This window comes from Triplophysa dalaica, chromosome 11, assembly GCF_015846415.1.
Source record: "Triplophysa dalaica isolate WHDGS20190420 chromosome 11, ASM1584641v1, whole genome shotgun sequence".
Lineage (NCBI taxonomy): Eukaryota > Metazoa > Chordata > Actinopteri > Cypriniformes > Nemacheilidae > Triplophysa > Triplophysa dalaica.
The window spans coordinates 22,887,810-22,908,391 of record NC_079552.1 but is presented as its reverse complement, the minus strand read 5'-3'; the positions used below and the strand labels follow the sequence as shown (position 1 = coordinate 22,908,391).

Below are 20,582 nucleotides of genomic sequence, written 5' to 3'. Positions count from 1 at the left end.
TAAGTACTAGTACTTATATATTAGACACTAGTGTCTTTTACGGTTGTTACTCGTAACATTTCTTATCTTACTGGTCACAATTGTTTTTTACCTGTCATATGTAATGACTAGTCAAAAAGGCCATTGTAGAGTTCAATCGCAAGTCTTACTAGTAAAATAAAATATCTTACTAGTCACTATTGAAAAAAGTACTAGTATCTCGTGAATGGGTACTAGTCTAAATCTAATAAGTACTAGTAGCTGATAAACATGTATACGTTTCAGATAAATAAGTACTAGTATCTAATGAATAAATATTAGTATAAATAGAATAAATACTATTATATATTTAATAGGTACTAGTATCAAATGAATTAGTCCTAGTATCTAAAAAATAAGCATTGGTATCCGTTTGGCAGGCTCTAGTATCTTGAAAATAAGTACTAGTACCTAATAAATAAGTATCAGTACTTTAAGAATAAATACTAGTACCTAATAAATAGGTACTAGTGACTATCGGAAGACACATTAGTCAGAATGATTTGTGTCTACCCTCGCAACCCTGCAAAAAGAAAGTTCAGTTTTGCTTTAACCCCTGAGAACCATTTGACCTCAGGTATGTTGTTTTTTGCGTAAATGTAAAGTTTCCCAGCATTTATCTAAGCATGGTGAATAAGAATTATTGCAAATGATGTGGGTACGTTGAAAATAACTTTTACTATGAATGATTTAAACACTTAAAACTGCTCCGTGTTATCACACCAACGAATTGGACAATTACTGTAAGATCTACGACTAACAATTTAGTTTTAAACCTTACATTACTCATTATAATGAAATAAAATGATTTCATCAAAAATAACATTTATTAAAGTTTATAACTTTACCTCTTCTGCTAACATTATTTCTCGTTCCTGTCTGATTGATGTATCCGCGGTACCATCAGCGGCGGAGTTGAAGACAACATATCCCATCATTCCACGCTTCTACACAGTGTCATCAAGCTACACGATTGTTGTTGTTTTGCATGTGCACTATAGTACAAACTGTAACTTTAATTCAGTGATGAATAACGTTTTTAATTCTATTACAGTGGAGGGTAGCTAAACTCAAAAAAATGATTGTTGAGGGTTGTTTGTCTAACTTAATCAATATAGTCTAATCTAACATATTTGTATGTGTTTCTTGTTCAAACACAATTGAATTACCTAATACTGACATACATCGGCAACTCTTTTTTAACATAACTTATTCCATTTGTGTTGGGACAACCTGAATCATTTTCATTGAATCACTGAAACAGCATGCATTGCCCTCATGACTGGATTTAGATAGTACATTTCAAAATTAAATGTTATTTTATGTGTGTTTTTGTGCAGGATGAAACATAAGGGGTCTTGTGAGTGTTTACTGTTCTGTAATGTTTAAATTCATTAGATTCTCTTATGTCTGTGATTTTTGAGGTTTTACCATAGTGGTGAAGGGTAAAGGTTTTACTTAGGTTGGGGACGAGCACATTTATACCATTTTGGCATGTATGCAGCCTTACTCAGTGAGTAAATACTCTGCAAATAGTCATGAAATAAACTGTCTGGTGCTTCCCTTTTTGCACCATACATTACATCTTTCTTTGAATTGTGCGGACAATCTTAAATTGTAAATCTTAAATTTGAATAAATGAATTCAATTGTGTGGAAATGGGTGTCATAATAAAATTAAATTATACCAACAACACATTTTTTTGAGTGTAGGTTATCTCAGCCGTTTGAATGTTCATTTATTTACACTAAATGTTCACTGGAAATGAGAGTAGTCATTTAAACATATAATTATCTTGAAATAATTCTAATATAGAATGCTTTTTAGCATGAATAGTATGCCATTGGGATGCAGAGCATGTGTCAACCAGAAAGAACGGGTCCTATCCTGCACCCGGTGCAGTGCGGTGCAAGGCGCGATGCAATTGTCCTTTGCTAGTTTCAGCCAAATGCAGTTTTCATTTTTACGTCATGTGCCACATTCAATAGCAAATGCATTTGTGCCCCATTAATTGTTAAACTAGCAAAACTGGATTCTGGCACGCCCTAAGTGCACTTTCGTCGTTCACTTTAGAACAATACGTCTGACAATTAACATGTATATCACATAAGCCCTTGCTTACATCAGGTGCATCGGTTGCTTGTGCCTGGAGAAAGACCTTTTATCATAATCATGGCATCTTTGTGTGCAATCTCTTTGTTTGATAAGCTACAGGAGATATTATGTCCTTTTGTCGTTGCAGGCAATTTCATTCCTTACCCCGCTGGCTGTGATTTTTGTGGTGAAAATTATACAGAGGACGGACAAAACAGAAATTAAAGAAGCTTGTTTAGGTGAGTATCCCATTCTAGTTTATATATATAAAGCACTTTTTACAATTTTCATTATACAAAGCAGCTGTACATGAAACATATTGACTACAAACAAAACTCTTAAGTTCCATTCCATTTTCTACCGCTTATCCGAACTACCTCGGGTCACGGGGAGCCTGTGCCTATCTCAGGAGTCATTGGACATCAAGGCAACTCTAAAGTTATCCAAGTAAAAACAAAAAAGTGAACACACACAGAAAACAGCCAGGGACACAGGTTCATACACACCCACATGCACAGAGCACAAAGTCACACGCAAACACGTGCACGTGCACACACACACACACACTGCATGGTTATCACAGAGAAGTACACCTTTAAGATAAAGGAGAGGATTTAAATTCTAAAGCGGATGTCAGCAGCGCCCCCGGTTAGGCAAACAGTGCAAAACAGTAACAGTCTTTATTACATTACCATCTTAGGGCCATATTTATAAACAGCTTGTGGCAGTTTAAACGCCTCTTCTGGCATTAAAACTACTGTCAGTTCTAAAGACACGTAGTGAAAATTATTGTTGAAAATGTAAAAAACCGGGGAGGGAGGGTGGGCGTCCGGGACAGGAAGCCTCCAGGACAATGCTCCCTGCACCAGGAATCAGGAGCTTGTGCAACCATGGGGGTGCAGACAGTTCAGGGGGCCAGGGTGGTGCACAGGGGATGGAGACGGCTGCAGAGGCCATGACGGTGGAGCCAGGAGTGTAGGGGTTAAAGTCAGCCATTGGCCATGGCGGTCGAGCCGGGAGTGCAGGGGTTGAAGGCCGCCACAGTCATGGCGAGGAGGCTGGTGACACTTTAAACGACTGCTGCCTACCAAGGGCACCTTCAACCACGGGTTCTCTTGGACATGCTGAGGGAAGCTGGGACAGTCAGGACGGCCACCTTGTCCCGACACTGCCCCCCAAAAAAAATTGTTTGGGGAAAGTCCAGGGGGAACTCTGGAGATGCCGGCTCGGGGAACTCTGGAGACCAGACACTGAACAAAGAGCGAGTGAAAGTTTATTTAGTGCCCGGGTGATGAGCTCATGAAGGGCAGATGCGAGAATGGTTGACGAAGGACAGGCGAGGGAGTGTTGAGAAATCAAGACTTTAGGAAAAAACACAGGGAAAACAGGCTGGTTGTTACACATGTTGAATTTGTGTTAAATTTTGTTAATATTTTATTGGTGCATTATATCGATGGAAGTGCTAATATCAACATCACCATGAAGTCCTGGACGGGGTAAAATCTATTAATTATTTTGAACTACACTTCCTTTACTTTATAAGTTAGAAAATATTTATCTTGCAAAGACCAAATCTTTTTTCCACGCAAAAACTATTTCAATAATAAATTACACAAGATGCGGAAACAATATCCTTAAGTAAAAGAGATCTTATTTGATACTTTTAACCTTTTTCTCATATTTTACATATTTTACCTATATAAGATTCTTATGCAGTTCTAAGTTGAGATTGATTGCTGTATTTGAAAAACATGTTTATACCTGATGGTATCGCTCCTATAACTATAGCAAAGTCTTTAGGGGACACAGGTATATGATATGGTAAAAAGAACTCAGAATAAGACATAAATAAGCCTGTGTTGTTATACAACTGATTTACAAGAATCAGTCCATTATGAAACCAATTATCGAAAATCAAAGTTTTGTGTTTATACAGGATATTTTGATTATTCCAAATAAATAAATAAAATTTTGTATTTTAAAGTCCACGCCAAAAGTACTAGTTTCACAGGAATCTTTGATATACTGTAATAGCACATTAACAAAAAAAAATTAAACAAGAATTTTGTTCTCCTTATTCAATCCATCTTATCGTGGTCTAACATTTGCACTCTCAGCTTTTTGTTTAAAGAGCTCGAGCAAACTTTGAAGGTGAGCAAATTCAACCTTATCAGATAACACTGCTTTAAATACAAGATTTGAAATTGTATCCATTAAGACAGTCTCCTCATTTTTTTTTATTTTAAGGCAATGTACTGCTAAAGGCACGTACATATTTAACAATTTCAAACTTTGCTAAATCCCATTTACTGCAAAATAGTTGGTAATTAAAGAAGTTAATTAATCTAAAAAGTTAAATCTTATTCTGAATTTCCTTAAAACGAAGCATTGAATTATAAAGTTTCCAATAGGATGTAGTTCTATTTGTTCTTATTTTGGTTATCTTTCTGTTGAGTAAACCCATATATGTTAACCATTATACTCGTCTGGTTTGACAATTCTAATACAAGACATATATAGGCCTAATGACCACCAGGATCACAATCCGAGCATACAATATTACCATTCAAGCTTTTTTTAAGAATGCCAACACCAGCTGAATTATTTGTTCCATGAGTCATCCATAAATCCAAACCCCACTGAGATCTCCACATGTTATAATCCTCTTTAGTTAAGTGACAGATTTAAACTGTTTAAGAAATAAAGTGGACATGTTTTAGATTACTTTACTTGTTCTGCATCAACTATGAACTATAACTACAGATCATCGAATTTCATCAAACTGATTCAAGTGCTCTATGTAGCTCAGTGGTTAGAGCATGGCGTTAGCAATGCCAATGTTGTGGGTTTGATTCCAGGGATAGCACATACTTAGAAACAATTGTACAGTATATTGCAATGCAAGTTGCTTTGGATAAAAGTGTCTGCCAAATGGATAAATATAAGTGCTGATGGATGTGCCTCTTTTTGTACCTGAAGACGATGGCTCCTCTGACAGCGGCTGGCCTCCATGCGATGTCTTTGGTCGATATTAATCAACATTTCAGTTAGAAAAATAACAGTATATTCTAAACTTAATGCCTGAAAAATAATCTGCGTGCACATGCGACTCTATATCATGGCTTGCTGCACCTAACCTAATGGAGTTGCTAATGTCGTAAATGTGACGTAATCACCTCAGGAAATTCCTAAGGCTGGTGGCTTTTTATTTGTCTTATTTTTAACTTAACTAATATTTGTTTATTTTGTTACATTCATTGATCACAAACACTATTTCTAATTAAAATAAATATGATTTCTGGAAATCATCTTGCGACCCCGCCCTCACGGCCTTGCGACCCCCACTTTGGGAACCCCTGCACTAACGCAGAATGCTTGATTTATCCCGTAGTGAAAGTGCCGAGATTAGAGAAGTAGTTGTCATTGAAATGACAAATCCACAGCAAAAGGTTGGGGTTCAACTCCTGTGGTGTCAATGTAAAGATTATATTTAACCACTGATTCTTCACAACTTTTTCCTTTGAATGTGAAAATAAAACGGATTTACTTTCACAGTGTGGTACACAGCGTCTCTTGGACATGATGTAAACACAAGTGAGCAACAGTGTTTGGGGAGGTTCAAGTTTTCGTTGGCGGTCCAAGTAAAACATAAGCAGGCATTGCACCGAGTGACGCAAATCTTTTGCGGAACTGAAATTTGAACTTCAGACGAATCATTTGCTTGATTCAGTGTTGAATTTTGTTATTACTGCACTTTTTCTTTACAACTTGGCAGACTTCACACACAGCAACATTACACACTGCATGAAATTTAATGTCAAGGACTTTGTTATAGTTGCTCTTTAACAATTCCGCGGATAACAATTCAATAAAACTGAAAAATAGTGCAAATTAAGTGAATTTAATTTCAGTGTATAATAACTGCAGGCACACTCTATCACAACTGTATCTCTGTGTTTTGTTTTTCAGCTGTATCTCTTGCACTGGCTTTGAATGGAGTCTTCACAAATACTCTCAAGTTGATAGTTGGCAGGTAATGTACAAACATGGTTTCATTACAAATAAGTTTCTTTTACATAAAAGTAATGACGTTTTATTTTTAAACCTGCGGGTTGCCCTCTTTTGCAAAATTGTGGGCACAAGCCTCACAATGGATTCCTCCCGGCTCAAAGTGAATGTACATTCGTTACTCCAATGCATCATGGGATCGAATGAGTGCACTATATTAGGGTATAGGGGCCTTTTCTGACACAGCCCAGTTCTTTTACTTTATGACGTCAATCATATCTACCGTCATTTCATAAAAATTCTATCAAGAAAGGCACGTGTTGACTGATTTACATTTTACTCTATTAAATAACAATGATAATTATCATAATCATCTTGGATAATTTTCTATATTAACATTCTACAACTAAAGCACCCAATATATGCTCTGCAAACATGGATGTTTTACTTCCTTAAAAGATATAAAGTGAATATAGGTCAAAATGACTTCTTACAAAAAACATGATTAAGCTCATAAAAAGGTAAAATAATCCCACATTGACAGTAAAATTGCGTGTTTTCATAAAATTTTGACATACCTGTATATTTAGCTGTAACATTAGGGTGCGATTTGTGGAAAAATTGGGAGTTGGGGGATGTTTTTGGAAAGCTTTAAGAAAATACTTAACAAACCACGTTAAGCTTATATGAAGCCCATGAGGCTAAAGTAGCATTTATTGAGGAATTTTGACTTGAATAAGACCTTTTTGGAACTGAATTCCATTTATAAGTCAAACAGCGCCAACAAACATTCAGATTTTTTAAATGCAGCTACCACATATATTTGTTTATACAGTGTATTCAATGATAATTCTGCCAGGAAACATCAGGTGTGCTGTAAAAATGTTTACACATTACAGAGGAAGCAGCCTTTGTTGTTTTTTAAGGGAGATGAGTGAAGGTTTGGAAGAAAGTACACTAGCTGTCTTTATATCACATTTCATCCAAACAAACTGTTGAAGCGTTGTTGAACCAAATATCATTTTGTTTTTCCTTCCTTTAAAAACTATAAATCGTGTTGGACAGATTTCTATGTGGAAACGCTTACTAAATCATCATGACAACAGTTTGTGGTCAAGTTATAAAACTTCTGAGATTTTCACTTGATGAAACTATGCCATGTCTGAATTCAAGACACAAACTCAAATCATCATGTGACCTAGACGTTGCCGTCATCTCTATTGTCAACATTGAAAATCTATTTCTAATTTGAACGTTGTTTTCATCAAGCTTAGGGTTTTTCTTTATATTATTAAATATATTTATGTTAGGTATTTTATATACAGTATACAACCACACTCTGTATGTTCTGTGTTCGGGTCGGTACTCACAGCCTCGTCCATGCCCTGCATACGGAAGAGTGCGATACGGTTTCCACATGACGTCTCTGCTTCCGGCGCTTCCACCAGCTTAGTTAACACATTCACTTGTATTGAGCTGCCCATGGGGAAGCTTATACAGCGATGTTATTTACAACACTGGTAACAGACATATGCGCTTATCAACCACATGGGGGAACCTGTGAGCAAAAGTTCTATAGTGCTGCTTTAACGTAAACTGATGGGTGACGGGGGGCTGTGATTGGATGACAGGTGTCGGTAATCATTCTCAAGTCAAGTGTCGTGTTCACTGCAGCTGCTGCTTAAATCAGTGGGTAGAACAGAAGAGCAGTCAATAAACGGGACATGGGAACTCACGTATGGGATAAATTATTCAGGCACAAATAAAACAGGACAGTTGGTAACCGTACCACCGGGGATAAAAATATTAGAGCAGATGCACAGATCAAAAGACCAGATGGGGAGAATTCCGCACCATAACCCCAGCAAATCGCAACCTGTGTAACATGCAAATTTTCAATAAATTCAGTTTGCTATTAAACAACTTCTAAACTCTGGGTTCCTTTTTTAAACTCTAGGTTTCATTCTGTGCTTGCATCACTCTTCAAATAGTCAGACCAAATGAATAAATGGGTTGGATGTTTTGAGAGAATGTTCTCAGCAGAGCTCCGTGAGCGAGAGACACTGATACAGAGGTCTTTTAGAGGCCTTGCAATGTTCCTTTGTGCGGGAAACTAAATAATCGAACAACAACCTTACTTTTCACCACAAGTCCTCTGTTCACTCATATTTATCAGGGCTCGAAATTGAGACCAATTTGCAACTATTATGCTCAGAAATGTAACCTTTGCGACATCTATATATATTTGGTAGCATGTGTGCAAGTGCACATTTTGTTGTGGTGCAACCTTTTATCATTACTGTACAGAACGTTCACTAATTACCTGACACATGAATACGACCTTGGACATGAATACATGATACATGAAGGCCCCCCAGAGATTCGTACAGGGCATGGTAATAAAAACATTCGGGGATTTACTGTCATAACTCAGGGCTTCAATTTCCTTAGCCCACCCCCAGTGGCGCCCCTGGTTTGACCGTTTGTGCGCGTCTTGCATCTTTTGCAGACTTTACGATGTAAACACATGATTTCAGGAAATCATGAAGCATCATATGCATGTTTTAAGGGTAAAATTCTTACTAAGTGTATTCGAGTAGTCCGACAGACCATGGTATTCTTCATTTTGTATGGGTGCTCCAAAAAATTTCCCGGTGCTCCTCACTCCTTGAAACTCTTTTTGAAGTTGATTGACAGAGTTTGTCAGTGTAGGGGTTTATGATGTCACAAACCCAGGAAGAAGCTTGTAGTAGTCACTAAGAGAAGTTTGTTTAAATAGTGATTTCTATTTAATATGTCCCTTTACAGTAAACTTAAAGCATTGTAACTTTGCAGATGTTTAAGTAAATTAAAACATATGAAAGTATAAACAAGAACTCCTGTAATTGTGAATGAAATATTTTATTCCTGAAATATGTATTAAACTGCTTTTGAGCACAAATAATTGATTGTTCCTTGACCTTAAGAAAGTCTAGAAGTGTGAAATCTTAACCACAGAACTTATTCCCTCAAAAAAAAAAAAAACTAGGGGTGGCTTCCTGTAGGATATTTGAGTCACTTTTATAGAAATGTTTTAAAAAGAAACATTACCTGTTTGCATATTTAGATAAAACAATGGCACAATATTTTACGGTATGTTAGGGCAAGTTATTTTCAGTTGAGACAGCTCAAACATTAATTTACATAAGTCTGGGACTAGCCTTTGGCTTGTCTGTGAAACGTGGCCTTACTAGATTTTGACAAACATGCCTTACGTAGAAACTTAACTTGTGTGCCTTCTAAGAAAAAACAATGGCACTGATTTTTTTTAAGATGTCAGTGCAAGTTGTTCATAGTTTAGACAGCTCTTACATGTATTTTAGTCTAGGACTAGTCCTAACCCAACTAAGACATAGTGCGTATGAGCCCACCAAATCACAGAGGGCGATCTGCACGGACTTAAGATCACAGACAACCTCTGCTATTAATAAGAATGACAAGAGGTCACCAGGTAATACTAATCTCATGTGAATAGTGCTCCGGGCACATCAAGCGATCTCTAACAAAGCAATAATGACGCATAGTACAAACATGTTTTACTCACATAAGATTGCTGCGCCATTCCTATCAGATCCAATATTGACGTCACAGCACTGCTTTAAAATTTTAGTCATTCCACAAATCCAGTATCGATCTCTGCCTTGTTCACAAAGGAATCCTTGGAGAAATGAAACAAACAAATGCTTTATGTTTTTCCCACATGAGCTGGAACGTCTTTAAAATAAACTTTAACACCGCATTCCTAATACCGGAATCTGAAGGAAGGTTATGCAGCGACAGTATTCTTCCACAACAAGGAGTGTTATAATATTTAGCTATCTTTAATGGCATGTTTTTTTATTGCTAGCTCGATCTATCTAGTTCCGCGCCACTTCAGAATTGTTTGTAACTTTGTTTGCTTTTTATGGATTTTCATCGTAATCAATTCCTTAGATTTGGCAAGGGGCATCGTGACCTATTCTGAGAGAAAATGTAATGGCTTTTTAGGCCCCCTTGTGGTAAAAAATATTAATACATTTATAAAAATGCTTATTATGTACATATATATTAAGATATTGGAATTTGAAGTATAAATATACTTTAAATGGCTAAAAAAAATTATGTAGCATCTAGATGGCTTCTACAAAGTTAAGTAATTATTTTTCTTTCGTCATACCATTTTTGCATACCACGTAAAATATTTTGAGAGCGAGCACACCAAAATGGGTTTGCCGATCTTCACCAAACTGCATATCGAAACTAATCTTGGTATGTTTCATCATTGGCAAATGTTGTTCAACTCACCAAAGTTTGGTGACAGCTCCACCTTGTGGTCAAGAGTTATAAGTACTTATATTGTGTTCTAAGTGCTTTTACTTATGTTTTTAGATCTGCTTTTCAGAAAATCATTATCAGAAATGTATGCAAATATGTCCTGTTGTGCCTTGTTGGGCTTGACCTAGTAATGGCCAGTTACAGCTATATTTCGGATTCAATGAAGTCTATGGCAGCCCTTAGTACGATACATGTGAAAGTTGTGAGATTTGGCACAAACATAGAGGACAGTCTGAACTGTTACCATGGCAAATAATGTGTCTCTATCTAAAACTTCATAGTGCCACCTACAGTCCAAACTTCCCCATTTATTTTTACCTATAACTTTTAAACCGTAAATCCTAGAAACAAAATTAGTTGTTCCTTTGCACAACTACAAATGCAGGGTGCATTTCGGCAAATAAATAATAATAAAAAAAAATACAATTAAAATCATAAACAGAAAACAAAGTTACTTACTAAATAAGCATTTCCATGCCATTTTTTACTTTCATACCAGAACTATTTCTATCTTAAAATAATTTCCCAATTAATACGTTGTACATTTCAAAATTTGAACCTGCTTGTGAAAAGTGTGCAGGTTTTCTTGTGAAGACTGAATAATACCAAAATCCCAGTGAAATGAATGCTTGAAATTAATCTTTGATGCTTGTTATCTTATAATCAATTGTTATAAGAGACTTTAGTTTACATACAGCAAACAGTAAACAGACTGACGGATACATATGCTTTAATATTTGCTGCATTTTGTTTACTGTTGTGCGTCCATTCACCTGCTCTGCATGTCTGCACTAGTGTTGTTAAAATAAGCACGTGTCTGCTGATCTTCACTTTGGCGGGAAAGAAGCAGAGCCGAAAGGGTTAAAATGAAGCGTGTCTGCAGCTAAATACAGATATTACAGGATAAAGCGTCAAAAGACCAATTACATAAATGTTTCTGAGAGCGCTTGTGGTGTGATTCTCCATTGTGAAAACACAGCAAACTCAATTTAAACAACCAGTCAAAAGTTTTCAATGTACTGTTTTTATTTTTCATATTTATTTAACCTTTCTACAGTAACCACTGACCAAATGTATGTAAAGCTGCTTTGCAACAATGCAAAATTTGAAAACGTTATATAAATAAAATAATATTGGTAATAGACATGTTTATGCTTAGATCTTTAATGTTCTGCGATCTCAGGCCAAGGCCGGACTACTTCCAACGCTGTTTCCCTGATGGTCAGATGAACCCCAAGATGATGTGCACTGGAGAGCCAGACTTGGTGTCTGAGGGTCGCAAAAGTTTTCCCAGCAGCCACTCCTCCTGTAAGTGCCAATATGTGAGCTAGTGTTGGTAGAGCATATCCGTTTTAAAGGCCAATTCAGAATAACACTTCAATAAAAAAAGTAAACTGTCACAACTGACCTAAGTGTGTGATATGAAAATTGTTTTGAAATAAACTTATAATGTAGGACTATAGAGTAATTATATTTGCTCCTATTTCTGTCTTTACTGGTAAAAAAGTAGAACTGCCTCGATCCGGTGGGAGAAGTAAGAGCTAAATCACCTACAACAGCATTTACAATGGTGTTTGGTACAACTGTGTTTAAACATGTACTTATTACTTTACGTATTCCATGCAAATGATAAGCAAAAGACAACAGTCTTTAGCTATAAATAGAGTAATGTAGGGCAAACTTTCACTTTTCTAAAAGAAAGAAACTAATTTCATAGATTTAGGCAGAACGTAAATATGGTCCCTTTACATTTATCAGAAATACAAAGGTATAATCAAATGAAATTTATCATCATTGAAACTCAGCTTTCCCATTTTTTTCATCATTTCATCCATATGACATGAGGTGAGTATATGATGGCAACTTTATATTTGAGTGAAATATTTTACATAAAGTATGACAAAGAGATATACTTCACAATACGTAAAATATACACAGGAATTCACCATGGTTATAAAGAGGTTTGACAATCTTTCAGTTGTTCAACAAAAATGTAGAGGGTATCTCGAGGGTAAAGGAAATTAGATTTTCAGTGCATTGATATGTGCTGTCAGAGTGGCTGTCATCTCTGCTCCTTAACTTTATTACCAAACTCGCAATCCTGCCAAAAGGCTCGGTGTGCCATAATAGGTCCTATCTGGCCGAGCGCCCATTTAGAGTTGCATCCTTTTTGATCTGGCCTTCTGCATTTATCAACAAATCTCAACTTTTCACACATGAGTAGCAATTGAGCATAGTGTCTCTGTCAGTGTTGTGAACAGTGACCACCAGCAGAGAAGTAAAATCTGCATTCTCTTCAAACTTCTCTTGGTCTGGGAATGTGCTCTATTCTTAGTTTTCTTTCATGCAATAGATTTTCTGTTCAAATTTTTTATTATAGTGCTTTTACAATTTGCACCACATTATATCAAAGCAGCTGTTGAACAAACAAACAATAAGCCTTATAATGAAATAGAGAAGGTAAAGGGAAAAAGCACTTCCCTTTCTATCGGTCTCCCGACGTTGTGTCGAACCGACAGATGGGGTTTGACTTGAGAACCTATCATCTTATGACTGACTTTGAAAGGGCCAATGAAATTGCCGAATGAAATTTGCATGGTGGACTCCCTCCCGGATATACGGGTATAAAAGGGAGATGGCGTGCTGCATTCATTCACCTTTTGTTATTCAGAGCCTTCGATCCATGCTGATCTACCAGATCTACGCAGATCTTCAAATTGCTGGAATCTTACGACGTGGTGCAGCAGACTGTCCCTTCTCTTCAGTGACTTGCCCTGGGCGTCTCGGCAGTTCCAGAGGTGTTCTAGAAAGAGCTAAATATGGCCCTGCCATAGCAAGGGGGATGTGGGGAATACACTGAGCGTTAATCCGTCAGCCACAGGCTCGCGGACCGTTCGCACCCCGTTTTACTCATCTGTCGACAACTCAAGCCTGGCTAGAGCTTCCCAGACCATCACGGTGGCAAGGGAGGACGATCCCTCTTGGCTATGCGAATCCAATTCGCCAGACGCCTGCCCAAGTTTCGGGGCATCCTCTCAACCTCAGACAGTGATAAGGATGCTCCCATGCTTCGGGCCCAGGTCACCACCCTTCTGGCAAAGGAAGCAATCTGACTCGTCCCTCCAGCCGAGATGTTCTGCGGGAACAGGCATATCAGTACAGGGTCCTCCCCATCGGTCTGTCCCTGTCTCCACAAGTCTTCACAAAGATCATGGTGCGCATACTCAACTATATCGTCGACAGGCTCATTTTGGCTCACTTGCGAGATTTGTTATGTACGCACAGGGACCTGGTGCTCCGGCATCTAGATTGTTTGGGGTTACAGGTCAACAGGGAAAAGAGCAAGCTCTCCCCTGTGCAGAGCATAATTTTTCTTGGCATGGAACTCTCCACGACATTGCGAATGACTACCGAGCATGCACAGTCAGTTGACTACTGCTTGAACCTTTTCAGGCAGCAACCAGCGGTATCCCTGAAACTATTTCAGATGATCCTGGGGCCCATGGTGTCCTCGGCTAGTGTGATCCCCTTCGGGTTGATGCACATGGGACCGCTCCAGCACTGGCAACAGCACGACCTGGACATCTTCACACACATTCTCTAAGCGGGGAACCAATCACGACAGCCTTGGTCAGCTTTACCAATTAGAGCATTTTGAAGGAGGGACTTTATATTTATATAAAAGAAATCCAGTCGGTATGCTAGAAAAGGGACAGAGTTGAAATATGAAGTTTTTTTTTTTTTGGGAAACATGCAGTACCCAGCTGTAATTTGGGTAAAACTATTCTTTGAATGCGCCACGTGAAACAAGGATTCTGTCTTCTGACCTTGCTTTTGATTAACGTGTCAGGGAGAGAGACAGTTCAGAAACCGACGTGTTCGACTTCATCATAAGCTATGAGCAGAACGATCGGAATATGACATCAATGTTCCGTGAGAGCGTTTTAAAAGCATATGGAGCACATTGTCCCACGATGCTCTTAGGCTGTTCGGTCTGAGCAACACCGAATGAAGTCAAATACAGTTAGACAGAGGGAGTGCACAAGCTCTCTGCTCGCTCTTGTCGGCACTTTAAAAGGTTAATACTACTCATAGACTATAGGCCAGTGGTTCTTAACTCTGGCCCGCGAGATCCATTTTCCTTCAGAGTTTATCCCAAAGTCTGATATAAAAGACCTGAACAAGCTAATCAGCATCTTTACAATAGATGCGTTCAACTTAATGCGGCGCTGTGCAAATCTATCATCGTGTGACATTTAAGTACCGCAAAAGAGATTCAAGTGCAGATTGCGCGGTACGCATTCGAATCGCTCTTGCGGTACTTTAATGCGATATGCCAAAAAAATCTGCGCTGCCCAACATTAAGTTGAACGCATCTGTTCCTGAAGTCACTGATTAGCCTCTTCAGGTGTTTTATCAGAGTTAGTGCTGAACTCGGCTGGAAAGTGGATCTGGTGGGCCACAGTTGAGAACCACTGGACTATAGGCTACACACCTTTCTTGGTGAATAACTGGGTTACAGTTTGACACCCTTTGTCTTTCCTCTCTCGCTTTTCTTTCTTTCCTTTTTTGAAAACCAGATTTTGATTTAACGTTACTAGGTAACATTGTGGTCACTGTAGTTCTGGCGCTTCTACTGACTGCAACTAAACACCGTCATTGAGAGTGCTAAGGAAGGACCAAATCATTTCATGCAGGTGGTCGGTCAATATGGATGTTTACCATTTGGTCAATTGGGATTTTTTACTTTTACTGCCAAAAACAAAGAGATCCTTAATTGTATTATTATATAAAAATATATAATGAATGATGATGGTTTGATAATTTTATATTTGTTTTTACCTATTAAAGGGGACCCTGTCAGTCATGGGCCCTTGGAATTGTCCTCTTCTCCCCCCTATACGGCGCCCCTGGGAACACCTGAGTAAAATTACAATTTCTGCTTATAAGGAAGTTGAAAGTTCTAGGTATTGTTTAGGATTAAATAAGGCCATGCAGGATTAGGCATTTAGGTTCTAATTAACAGCTACTGAGCATAGTAAAAAGTAACTAGTTGATAGTGAGAATTGGACTCTAATATAAAGTACAATTCCTAAAGGCAAAATAATAACACACAGAAATTAGGTGGCGGTGACATGTAGGAGTAGGAGTATTAAACTATGAAATGATTTCATGATGTCAATTGGCATTGGGGGAATTAGTTGATTTATCTCTTTTATATTAAAATCTTTTAATTCCAAAAATGGGTCTCTGTACTTGACCACAATTTAAAACATTGACATTGAGACCATTCAAAACCGTGAGATTTATGTGAATCTTTCTTTAGGAAAATACTTAAACAAACCAGGAGACAATAATGTTTTCGAAAATGTTAACCTACGAAATCTGTGTGAATAATCGAAAATATCAACTTAAATTTGTTTCTTTCACCTACAATTCACTCAGTACCTTTACTTTAATCCAGTTTAACTTTTTCTCTCTGTTGCTTTAGTTGCTTTCTCTGGCCTGGGTTTTACCTCATTCTACTTGGCGGGCAAGTTGCAGTGCTTCACGGATGCTGGGCGCGGGCGCAGTTGGCGACTTTGTGCCATGGTCCTGCCCCTCTACAGCGCCATGATGATTGCCTTGTCTCGCACCTGCGACTACAAGCATCACTGGCAAGGTCAGATGTTTGCAGCAGTGTAAAAATCATAAAAACTGCTTACCCAACACACGTTTGTAGTTCCCTGACATCTATTGCATTTACTTAGTACAGTGGTTCCAAACCTGTTTTCCTTTGGCACGTACAACTATCAAAATCTGAGCCTCCCATACCCTCATATATGTATGTGTGTGTGTGTGTATACACACAAAATTGCTACTCATATATAGATAGTAAATATAAATAAATTAAATGAAATAATTAAATAATAAATTAAATTAAATGGTTAAAAATGGGTAATGTAAAAGATTTTAATGACCTTTTTACTTGAATACTCAAACAAATGTTCAGGTTATTTTTCAGGCTGCTGTCAATTACTGCTTATTTTTACAAGGTGTCTTTCATTTTGCTTGGTTACATGCTGTCGTTTACCAACTTTTTACCACAGAACACACATTCTGGCCCAGACTTGAAGTCTTATCCTTCAATAAAACCTCAATTTAAGTATGTTTTATCAAAGAGTCTAAACTTTTTCTTCATTTCTGACGAAGAATCACCTCATTGAGATTTCTCTGCTATTTTTCCTTTCGATTTTTATGTTGACACGAAGTTGACGCATGTCAGAGGACGTTTCTCGCGTGAGTCTCATAGCGAGAACAGCCAAGGACAGTGCTTCCAGATATTCACACCACCTGTGTGAATGTCTGCCGATAGAGCCGTAAAAATTGAGACAATTATTTTATATAAGATATGACTATTTTTGACCGCATTATCTTGGCACTGTAAGCACATGATTTTTTTTAAACAGACATGTTTTTTAATATAAAATGAGTATTGGAACATTTTATGCAACTTTATTTAACCAGGTCGTGAACCACTAACTTATAATCAAAACATTTAACCAAACATTGATGCCATGACCTTGGCACTATAGTCATTTACTATTTACATTTCACTATTTAGCATTAACATTTTGGCAGAGATCTCAACGTCAGACATGAAATAACTGACATCTAAACGCGGTTTAAAAAAGTACTTGCAGTTTAGTCCCTTGGCTCATGAGATGCGAAAAACGCAGAAAATCTCACACGGACCGTAAATATCGGAGTGTGTAAATGTGATTGACACAACGTGAGGTCATATTTATATTTTTACTTGTGAAAACGCAAATTTCGGAATAACTGCGATAAGATGCACATCTACTGCAGTTCATCTACTGCACTGTAACTTTCATAACTGCATTACCTCGTCTACTGCACTGTAACTTCAATAATTGCACCAACTTCTCTACTGCACTGTAACTCATCTATTGCATTACTGCATCTATTGCATAACTTACTGCATCTACTCATCTATTGCACTATAACTTCAATAACTGCATTAACTCATCTACTGCACTGTAACCTTAATAACCGCATCAACGCATCTACTGCACTGTAACTTCAATAACTGCACTAACTCATCTACTGCACTGTAACTGTATAACTGCATCTACTCATCTACTGTACTGTAACCTTAATAACCGCATCAACGCATCTACTGCACTGTAACTTCAATAACTGCACTAACTCATCTACTGCACTGTAACTGTATAACTGCATCTACTCATCTACTGCATTACTGCATCTATTGCATAACTAACTGCATCTACTCATCTATTGCACTATAACTTCAATAACTGCATTAACGCATTTACTGCACTGTAACTTCAATAACTGCACTAACTCATCTACTGCACTGTAACTGTATAACTGCATCTACTCATCTACTGTACTGTAACCTTAATAACCGCATTAACGCATCTACTGCACTGTAACTTCAATAACTGCATTAACTCATCTACTGCACTGTAACTTCAATAACTGCACTAACTCATCTACTGTACTGGAACCTTAATAACCGCATTAACGCATCTACTGCACTGTAACTTCAATAACTTCATTAACTCATCTACTGCACTGTAACTTCAATAACTGCATTAACTCATCTACTGCACTGTAACTGTATAACTGCATCTACTCATCTACTGCACTGTAACCTTAATAACCGCATTAACGCATCTACTGCACTGTAACTTCAATAACTTCATTAACTCATCTACTGCACTGTAACTTCAATAACTGCACTAACTCATCTACTGTACTGGAACCTTAATAACCGCATTAACGCATCTACTGCACTGTAACTTCAATAACTTCATTAACTCATCTACTGCACTGTAACTTCAATAACTGCACTAACTCATCTACTGCACTGTAACTGTATAACTGCATCTACTCATGTATTGCACTATAACTTCAATAACTGCATTAACTCATCTACTGCACTGTAACTTCAATAACTGCACTAACTCATCTACTGCACTGTAACTCTATTAACTACATCTACTCATGTATTGCACTATAACTTCAATAACTTCATTAACTCATGTACTGCACCGTACCTTTAATAACCGCATCAACTCATCTACTGCACTGTAACTTTAATAGCTAATGTCTGTAACTAATGCACACTCAAGTCACTTGCACTATTGTATAGTCTATATTGTTATCTGTTCATATCCACCTGTACATTAATGTGCACAGTATATAGTCTTCTGTTTATATTGTTCATAGTACATACCGACTGTCATATTTTCATAGTACATGCCCATTGTATACTATTTTCCTAATATTGTATTCTGTATTTATTCACACTGTATATCCTGCACTTGCTAATTGCACTTCTGGTTACACCTAAACTACATTTCGTAACACTGTACTTGTATATGTGTTATGACAATAAAATTGAATCTAATCTAATCTAAACATGCGCGCAAGCTAATGTCCGCCAGATGGGACAGGAATATTTTTGTCTCGTTTTTATTTGTTAGTATATTTTATTACAGTTTTCGTTATGGTGCATTCATTTTTATTTAGTTATTGACTCGTTTTCATCATTGAAAACATGTCATGAAAGAATAATTTTCGTCATAGTCTTCGTCAACATACTTAACAACGCTCCAAAGGAAGCCGCCATTTTTAAGGCTTTAAAAAAATCAAACGCGGGTCATAATTGTTGTGTTTTATGTCATAAGATAAAACGTGAAAATATTTAGAGGTTTTGTTTTCGTAATTCAGGTGATTTACCAAAAACCTATAGACTTTGGAACGTTGGAGCCGAACATTTCATAAAATGCTAACTCGCTTCCGGGGTTTGCATACAAAATTACGTCGTCTCTGGGGCTCCCTATTATGAGTGCTTCTCATAAAGTGAAATTGAATCTTTAAATCTGTTCAAACCATTAAGTCAAAAACTATTTTCTTCAGCATACCTCTATAATGGTTCACTTATACATTAACAGAGTTATAACTTGACATGAAATGAAGTGCATGCTTTAGAAGTTAATAAAGAAAATTCAATAAAAACTCCAATAGTGTTTTCAGACACTAATAAGCCATGGCTGATGTATGTTATATGCGTAAATCTATAATCTATGCCATTGCTCCACTACACTTCACACAAACAAAGAGAAACAAATTGTAAAATGTTTTAAGTAAATGTAACATTTTCCATTGTAATACAGTTATTTCAAAGCATGTAGCCAGTATAAATCACATACAGAACCCTTTCTCTTTATTTTTAAGCCATTATATGTTAAGTAAAGTAGAACATAACACTGAGAATGAATCAAGCTTTGACATTCACGTGAGTTTTACGGCTCACTGTTCCTTTTTCACAGTTATCAATCATGTCAGTTTGAGTAGCATCCAGAATCCCCCAGCCACATATCAACATCAATCACAGACCTAGACAAGCATGTAAAGCTAAACTATGAGGAGGACTTGCCTTTTCTGTGCTGATTTTTGAGAAAGAAAATGTGGAATGGGATGATAGTCCTACACTCATCTAGGTCACGGAAAGCATAATGACATTGTAAAAAATCGTTTCACAATTGTTTCAGTTCTGCTTGAATCTGTGGAGCTTTCTGTCAAGTTCTGGGCTCAGATTCTGTGTGCTACTTTCTGTGTAGACTTCAGTTTATTGCTGGTTGCAGTATTTTCGTATTTGTTTTTATGCTATTACTCCCACACATAGAGAGTTGACCCAAATGTGCTGTCAGGTCAGGGAATAAACAGACTATTGAAAGAATATACTTTTAATATTTTTTTCTATGAATACACAAGTAGACACAGTGGTTCACTGCCAACTTCCTACTGAATCCACAAATCAGTGAAAGCATAAATTACAGCGTTCCTGCATATACCACCAGAATAGAAATGTTTGTCTGTGCCCTAGATTCTCTGTTGCCAAACATTGAATGCGTACATATACTGTAAACACTTTCTGTCATATATGAACTGAACAGAAAGTGTACACAGTTTATGCACATATTCATTGTTTGGCACACTATATACAGTTGTGTTCAAAATTATTCAACCCCCACTGAAATTGATTGTTTTGGTCGGTTTGACATTGATTATGATCA

General features: G+C 37.3%; 1 protein-coding gene across 2 annotated transcripts in view; it reads left to right on the top strand.

The window, feature by feature from the left end:
- Positions 1–20,582, top strand: part of plpp4 (phospholipid phosphatase 4) — an 85,694-nt gene that overhangs the window by 58,011 nt on the left and 7,101 nt on the right. Inside the window, exons 3-6 of one of the 2 annotated variants that reach the window (XM_056760890.1) lie at positions 2,261–2,351; positions 6,082–6,145; positions 11,657–11,781; positions 15,965–16,135. In XM_056760890.1, the coding sequence (XP_056616868.1) occupies positions 2,261–2,351; positions 6,082–6,145; positions 11,657–11,781; positions 15,965–16,135 (451 nt within the window). The remainder of the gene's footprint in view (positions 1–2,260; positions 2,352–6,081; positions 6,146–11,656; positions 11,782–15,964; positions 16,136–20,582) is intronic. The other variant, XM_056760891.1, reaches the window with a different exon arrangement.